The sequence below is a fragment of the Eschscholzia californica genome, unplaced genomic scaffold, assembly GCF_041429995.1.
Source record: "Eschscholzia californica isolate CP2 unplaced genomic scaffold, dmEscCali1.0.p SCAF_5, whole genome shotgun sequence".
NCBI lineage: Eukaryota > Viridiplantae > Streptophyta > Magnoliopsida > Ranunculales > Papaveraceae > Eschscholzia > Eschscholzia californica.
In genome coordinates this window covers 8823378-8832137 of record NW_028238472.1, presented here as the reverse complement: position 1 = coordinate 8832137, position 8760 = coordinate 8823378, and the positions used below count along the sequence as shown (strand labels likewise).

Genomic DNA, 8760 nt, shown 5'->3' with positions numbered 1-8760 from the left:
AGATGATGGATTTGCAAACAAAGTTGCTTCCATGATAATGATGATACAAAGAAGAAGAGACGAAGGAGAAGAGGAAAAAGAACAAAAAGAGAAAGGGCGAGGGCACCCAATCCGTACTGGGTGCCAATAGGCACCCAACACGAATAGTAATTCCGCCGAATGCCTTTAGCATCTCCCAATAACCTACTAGCAAAAAAATAATACACCAGCATAGAAACTTCTGCTTTTCCATCTTTTAAGTACGTGTAAGATGCATTTGTAATCACACTTTACACTCCCTCTCTTGAAGGGGGAGACAACATTAGTGGGTGGGGTTAAATCCCAAAAATGATTCTTATCACAACAACAATGAAAACTAAAAGTGCAGAGAAGCTTCATTTTAATCACTTTCATCATCTTCAAACCCTAGAAAAGTAAAATGCAAAGGTGTAATGCCAAGTAAACCAAATAGGAGAAACCAACAAATTCTTCCTTTTACACATGTCATTTTGCCCTAGTTTTTGGTAAGATATTTCACCCAAGCACTCCAATATTTGCTTTTAATCTTTGATTGAGGATGTAATTATGCCGAGGGCCTGTCAATGAAAGGCAAAATTCATTCATTACTTTCACCTCAAAATATGCAGCTGGATATCACAATGAACAAAATGGGTTAGTAACCGAAAGCAACTTATGGTATTACAATGGACTAATGGAGTGCCTACTGATAGAGACTGGTACTCAACCTTCACTGAAATATTAAAACCTGTCAAAATATCATAACATCCTTTTAGAGAGATGATTGATGACAAAAACACAGATCAACTTTTGGAGGAAAATCGGATTATGAGCATGAAACGTTCAAACGAGAAGTAAAAGTAACTTAATCAGACATTTAAGACATTTCAGAGTTTTGAATAATTTCACGAGAAAAAAAAAGGGTTATTTTGCGAAAGGGTCGGACATAAGTACCAGGTTTTGTGAAAGGGGCATGACTGTTTATTATTTTGCGAAGGGGTCGTGGACTAGTATTGACCAGTTAAGTTTTTAACACCGTTTATTCTAGCTATATTGTTTAAAAGTTTTAACACCATTAATATAACTACACTAAATTCACAAAAGTGAAAATTATAACATTCACCGTGAAAATATTAATTTTTCAAAATTTGCTAGCTGCTTCTATTAACGTAACTTTGAATTTCTTTTAAACTATTAGATCAAACAAAATGATCCGCCTAAAAATCTCTGATGAAAATCGAAGGTTGAAGAAAGAAAAAGGGAAGAAGATGAATTTAATATATTTCTTCGTTCAAAAACTGAATAGGTACTTTCAGATTCACTTGGGTTAACGTCGTTACATCTACTTAATGAATTAACTGTTCATGCAATGCGAAAGCTAAATCTACCATTTATTTAACGGTCAATAATAGTCCACGACCCTTTCGCAAAATAATAAATGGTCATGTCCCTTTTACAAAACCCGGTACTTATGTACGACCCTTTCGCAAAATAACCCAAAAAAAATGTAAACCACGATATCGATTCGATAATCATTAATAGGTCACCGAGTTAGACGAGTACCTCAAATGAGCTGCGCCTTTTTCAAATCAGAAATTACTCCACGATCCTCACGACCTCTTTCGTTGTAAATTACCTGCAGAAATTGAGGGAATTAAGTACAATATGGAATTTGCTAGGAGATCAATCGACGGTCATTATGTTTTTCTTTTACGATACCTTGTCAATGATACCGTATTCAACTGCTTCACTTGGACTGAAATATTTTGGACGAGCAATATCCTTTTCAATTTGTTCTGGTGATTTACCTATATGTCTCGAGTAAAGATTTACCTTGAAACAAGAAAAACAAAGAAAGAAACAAGTTATTGACTTTAAAATAGTAAATGAACAACTAGGACATCTACAAGATCAGAAAACTATGTACCAGGTTAACACATCCTACGAGCAACTCCGACAAAACAAACAATTTTCACCATGATTGCGGCAAAACAACTATATGTTGTGGCTTGTAATGTTTTTCATATGCAAAGCAGTAAGGGAAGTACAAAAAACTGAAAAACTGAGTAAGGATGAACGAACTCGAGGATATAATGATCAATTAAACTCCTTTCAACCAGAAGTTCAGAATTCCATTTTCGTTGAACCGGCTGATAGTTCTCGGATCTGACCGTGAAGCTCTATCAAGACGTTTTTCTTGTTGACATTTGAAGATGAAAGAAGAACTTCTTTGGCGCTATACTCGCACCCTTTGAACAATCTAAAGATAACTTCTGAATCTTAGTTTTATCATCTGAAAATGTGAGAGAAGGTGCTCGCCTTTAAACAGATGAACCACTTACCACCACCAGACATTGAATACTATGTAATACTGTAATTCAAATCAATAAGAGGATGTGTTTCAATCAATCACCATTAGTCTGAACTTCAACTAACCTTTCAGAATCTTCAACTCCCACCTGAGTGCACATCCTAACTAACTAGATTTTTTTATTACAAGCCAGACAATCTATAATCACAATTCATTTCCTGAATCAAAAGGGATATTAGCCAATCATCCTCAAAGGGAACTGAGAATCCCCGGATTAAACTAATTTTTCAGTCTTCACAGTTATGGACTACTTTATCTCATCACCATCTTCCTTTCAGCTAAACTCCTATGAATATGTTCCCAGTTGGGTAATATTCAGCTCCACAAGAGTATGCTGTCATAAATTTATTTCCCGTCAGACTAACATAATCCTCATCTCTGCTTAAACTCTTTCCAAAACCGTGTTTCTTGAAGTTTTTCAGTTGTCATAAGCTTTATTTCTGTTTTGATTCGTATATGCTGGTAAAAGTTTCTTTAATTTTACTTCTTTGTGCACAAAGTAGCAGATAAATGGTTCGTTATATATGTTGAATCATGGTTATAGTTCCTGGGGAGTACTTCTCCTACTCAACTTAAACAGTTAAACCTGCACTACTCTGCGTTCCTTAGAAAAAGGGTTCACCAATTCAAGGTTTTCATTTCTCTCTACCTGAAGTAATACATGGTTCAGAACTGGAGGGTTACCATTAGTTCCTTCTATTAATAAAGGAATTCCAAGAATCTAATTTACTCATGCTTTTTTAGGAAAACATACTTCATGTATGCTGAAACTTGAAAACCTTCAGATCTCTGCCTCCTTATCTAACATCCAGCAAAATTCCCGCATGATGATGTTCAAAATTCAAATCTAGCTAATGAAGACTCTTGCAGACACTAGAACATGTTACGAATACTGGTACCCACACTGACGCCGGATATGGTGAGTAGAATGTGCAAAAGGAGCTCTGATACACACAAGATGTACATATAGATCTCACATTATACACCCAAAGAAGTAACTAGTATAACAGAAGAGTATATTATAGAACATAGTGATTCAACTCTTCAAGTGACCAAATATTGGAGTTTAATTACTCAAAATGTGTCAAATCGGAAAAATAAGAAGGCCACTATTAACTACAACCTTTTTAGAGGAGCTACGGCATTGCCTTTGACAACCTTGGTCTTGAAAGCATCAAATCAAATGACAGTAGCATAGGATCATTATAAAATGACAACATCAAATGAGCATCCTGTTTACTTCGGAGGGACAGACACCATGGCTGAGAGGGCGGGACTTTGAACCCCCCTCGTCGCATATCAGATAGTATTTATCCTATTTCTGACACAAGATGACAGGATCCTCTAAAACTAGCCTCCCAGAGATTTAGGGAGCTTCATTTTAAGTGATGGGTAGCATTAGTTGATTACCTTGGAGTTCTTCTTATATAACGAGTTTTAGTTTCCTTCATCTCGGCATATTTCTAGTGTATATAGGATTTTTCTATTTTTTAGTAAATAGTTATCTTAATCTGACAAAAAGTACAAAAAAATAATGCTTTCATCATTTCATGTGTGTGTTGGATTAGTATCACCTCATATCCCGAATACTTATTACTGTAGTAACATATGCCCACATACGAATATAACACATAGATAGATATATATATATATATATATATATATATATATATATATATATATATATATAGAGAGAGAGAGAGAGAGAGAGAGAGAGAGAGAGAGAGAGAGAGATAGATAGAGAGAGAGAGAATCTCACGACTTATTGGAACTAGAAATGATGCAGATAGCTTACCAACTCTGTCTTGACATTTCTGACTTCTTTTCTTGCAAGCTCAATATCTGTTGCTTGACCCTGAAACCTTCCGATTGGCTGAAAAAACATTGAAATTGATGATTGCTGTTAATAATTGAAATCCACAAACTTCTAAAATAGTTTTTGTAGAATTAAAATCCACAAAAAGAATATCAAAAGCATCATCTTTCAAATTAAAAGGAGTTTTGAGGAACGAATAACTATTAGAAGTAAAGACATAATAAAACCTGCTTTATCATAATTGTTGACGAGGGTAAAGCAGAACGGTTTCCTTTTGCACCAGCAGCCAAAAGTAAAGCAGCTTCTCCCCAAGCATTACCAACACAAAGTGTAAAAATGGGTGGTTTAACATACCTGAAAATGGAAATAAAAAGAAGTTCACTTGCAAATGTGCACCAAACCAAACAAACCCCCTAGTCACATTAAGGCTCCGCCATGTAATGTTTTTGCGAATTATCACAGGCCAATCCTAGATTCTGCTTAATGCATATCTTTGGTGCAACCATATGATAAAATATGTAGCCAGTCTAAGCAAATCTGCCAAAATGAGTGAATACTGCAAGTACTGTTTTGAAGCACAAACTTTCACATACTATTTTGTCAAACTCATGGGAGCTGCAACAAATAGTGCATATACTAGTGCTCAGATACTAGACACAACCCAAATCATAATTTGTGCCTCGAGTTTTCGCAAAAAGTCATTGCACACCAAGCATAACTTAAGAAACAAAACTTGCAAGTGTGCTCTAAAGATTTTCTTTCCAACTCTCCACGTACTTTAGTCGACCTTCTACACATGAATTAGGGTTTTTTACTTCTATACTGAGAATTCTGTAATTAATGAGCCGCAGCTGAACCTCCTGAATATATATATATATATATATATATATATATGATTGAATATGCATTATGCTCCATGAATTAGTCCATTTCAATCAATAAACAAACAATATAACGGTATATTAAAAGACGTGCTTTGTTCAATCAGCAAAGCATTATATTGGCAAGAGATACACCAAAGATATAAAATAGAGCCTGTTCAAGCCGTTGTGTGTCAACATAGTAGATAAACAAAGATATGATCAAAGTATCAAACAGGTCACATATCATCCACCATCGTCCAGATTATATCGCTCGCCTCATTCACATTATATCGCCCACTATCGTTCGCGTTGTACAGTTAACGCTTTGCATGTCAACCACATAGCTAAAAAGTCAAAATCATGTTCTCGAGCAAGGAGAGAATGTAAAGGCATGATATACAAGAGACAATTAAATGAATATGGCAGTCAAGCACCTTATGTAAAATGGTTATTATTCGACTATTTCTCGAATGGACTAAATAAAACTAAGAGGAAGAACCCGCAAGAATAAGGTAAATTGATCATACTTCATAACATCGTAGATTGCAAATGCCTCTGTCTCATAACCTAACTTTTCTCCTCCCTGCATGAAAACGAAGGAACTTACAGAAACGTGGATCTAAGAACAAATCGCTTGTGAAGTAGGGGGAGTAGTAATGTCATACATATATATATATATATATATATATATATAGCCCGTCGTCGAGATAGATCTGTCAAAGATAACTAAATACTTTGTATTGTAATGTTACTAAAAGTAAATAGTCACCCATAACAACTACTAATGAGAAAATAGGTCTAAATACATTCCAAAGAAGTTTTAAATACGACAATGCGGCAGTCGCTGAACAAGAAGATGACTGAGCTCATTAAGTTTCAAAGGCAATCTTCCATACTCCACTTTTTAAAGAGAGAAGATAGGCAGAAACGAGTATTATTGCTAGTATCATACAGATATTATTTAGAATCTGTGAACATGATGCTTTAGAATTGGGCTATCAACACGAATCACATACTAAGACCCCGGACAATCATAGCAGACACTTCAAATTAAGTATCCAGGAATAACCACTGACCTTGGTTGTACCAGTTGAGTTTATGTATAGATAAATAGGTTTCTTATCATCCTCATACTGAAGGTAAAGAAATTCTGCAAGAATTAACTCCGTCACAGAAGGAACAAGAGACATGCCCAAGTATACAATTCGATTCTTGTATAAGTAAGATGCTAGATCAGGAGGTGGTTGCTCCCACGCATTTCCTCTCAGGAAAGGTATAACCTGTTAAGAACATAATGAACAAGACAGACATATAAGACTGAATATTAACTTGTGCCGAATACCTATATTAACTGATCAGTCGCTCCGAAACTCGAATAAATATTATCTAAAGTTATTAATCCTAAATGATTCGGATCGATTTGAGTATATAAGTCCTATTCATAGGTTACTCGAAGTCAACTTTTCAGTAAAGTAAGAGTCAGCCATGTCAACTCTCCAACCTTACTGAACCAAACATGGAAAATTGAAACTTTAAGACAACAAATTACAGGTTTGATGATTTTGTCAGTTCAAAATAACTAGAATTGTTATGGCCATTCAGAGCCAACTACCAACAACTTGGTACAGGGGGAGTTTCAATAGAGGAATGAATTCGAAACCCTAGAATATACAAGAAACTGAAATGAAATGAATTGATTGAGAGATTAGGTACTACCATAGTGACGATGCCTCTTTTTCCTCGAGAACCAGTAGAGGAGATAGAAGAAGGATTGAGGGAGGCAGGACGAATTTTTTGACCGGAGAAATCAGCGGTTATACTTCCACCGACGAAAGGGGCGACTAGATTGCTGGTTAAAGAAGCTTTAACTGAGACACCACCTGAGACATTTAGGGTTCTTACTGAACTTTTAGTCTTTAAAAGGGGAGTTGCTACCATGCGCGTGTCCAGTGAAAAACGTGAAGACATTGTTGAGACTTCCATAGTAGAGAGAGAGAGATTAGAGCATGAATTGAAGAAAGTAGAAATGGAGAAACACAATCTTCTTCTGTTGGACCGTGGAGGATAAGAGAGGGAGGAGAACCGGAGAAGGTTGCTTGCTGGATGTAAAAACCTGGCTGCCCTTAGTCAATGTCGAACTCTGGGTCTTGGTCCTCTTGGATAGGGAGAACAGTTTTTGGACTAAGGATCTACATTAACCCATTACATGACACTGATACATCATAACATCATCAAGATGTGATAAACTCGATAACCGCGTAAGAGCATCTCCAATGGACACTCAAATTCTAACACTTATTACAGTGCTACTAATGAAAGGGGTCTAAAGCCCAACAACATATTAAAGAGACTAAAACCCAAAAAACTTATTATTTATTCCTTTATTAATCCGAATTCAATAATCATGGATTCCACCTCCTATAGGATTCCAATCCGGAATTTTAGAGTTTATGTCAACACTCAACACTATCGACTACTTGGTTGCCGCTATAGGCGCCCCAACTTTTTTTTTCTTTAGGTCCGCAATGATATAGGCGCACTACCTTTTCAATTATTTTGTCTGTAGGCACTCGATTACTCATTAACTTTTTTTTATATTTTCATTTCAATTTTTCTTCCAAAACTTTCATCAAATTCCTGAGGTGTCTTTCTTGTTTTTTAAAAGATATCATTTGTAGTCCCTTTGTTGAAGAAATAGACTAAAGAAAGGCTTTGAACGATCTCAATTTCTTACTAAAATTGTTTTTAAAAACTTTTAATTTTTATGATTTTATCGTTTAGTTTAGTGTTGAGAAGTTTTTGAAGTGGGTAAACCCTTGAAAAGTGTTTATCGTCATTTTTCTGTTTGATTTCAAATGGGTTTAAAGTGATTTGTGAGTAGTTCGAAGTTTGTTATGCTGAATATTTTGCATCGTCTCAGACGCGTACCAGTCCGAGAACCTAAGCCAAACCTCGGAACGGAACCACTCCAAGAGCATACTTGTTCTGTCAGACTGAACAATCTGATGGAAGGCCTGCAAAGATTTTGTCAAATTTAATTGATTGGAGTCAATTAATCTAGCAGAGTGTCTACAACAAAAAAGTGCTCAGGCCTCGTAATGGTTGGTGTTCCGGAGAAATAAAGAAATTTTTCGGGATACAAAGTTTTGGTAGAAACAAAAAAAAGTCTGGAAGTTTTTGTTTCCTCCAAACACCATAACCCTTATATTTTTCAACTTCTTTTCCCCCTCTTCTAACTCTCCAGTACCATGTTCATCAAAAAAAAAAAAACTCTCCAGTACCCACCATCAACTCCCGCGACCTCCACAACCGAGTCCCCCGACTCCACAATCTCCCACAACACTTTTCCCTCTCTCTTCTTCCCTTTTTTTTTTCTCTTATCTCTCTCTCCCCCTCCCTCCCTATTTGCTTCTCTCACCCAACTTCTGCCGAAGGAGAAGAACCCCTTCGTCAGAGGTTTTGTTTCAAAAGATTTAGTTTGAAAACGAAACCAGACGAGGTATGTTCTGGTTTTCAGATGAAACTAGATCTAGACGAAAATGACTCCTCCCCTTCGCCCGAGATAGAGAGAGAAAAAAGAGAGAGATGAGAAGATAATGGATTCTGAAGAGTTTCGCGAGGCGGCTACATAAAAGGGGGAGTGTATTTGGGAAAAAATTAGTTTTCTACACTTTCATATTTATTCCGTCGGAAACTTTTCTTATTTCCTCAGG

The 8760-nt window shown here is 36.1% G+C and overlaps 1 protein-coding gene across 3 annotated transcripts; it reads right to left on the bottom strand.

The window, feature by feature from the left end:
* Positions 1 to 211: 211 nt before the first annotated feature.
* On the bottom strand, positions 212 to 7246 carry CLPR4 (CLP protease R subunit 4). Of its 3 annotated transcripts, none has more exons than XR_015225018.1 (9): positions 6764 to 7246; positions 6124 to 6327; positions 5575 to 5630; positions 4412 to 4538; positions 4164 to 4241; positions 1717 to 1830; positions 1561 to 1633; positions 683 to 745; positions 212 to 575 (listed from the first exon to the last, which is right to left on the bottom strand). XR_015225018.1 is itself a non-coding variant. In XM_086639694.1 (9 exons), exons 1-7 carry the CDS (start codon positions 7028 to 7030, stop codon positions 1562 to 1564), a joined length of 918 nt encoding a protein of 305 aa, XP_086495820.1. In that variant the 5' UTR covers positions 7031 to 7246; the 3' UTR covers positions 212 to 575; positions 705 to 745; position 1561. The 3 variants fall into 3 exon arrangements, 2 of the variants coding, with proteins under 2 accessions (XP_086495820.1, XP_086495819.1); XM_086639694.1 differs by having other exon boundaries at positions 705 to 745; XM_086639693.1 differs by lacking the exon at positions 683 to 745 and having other exon boundaries at positions 6764 to 7196.
* Positions 7247 to 8760: the final 1514 nt, after the last annotated feature.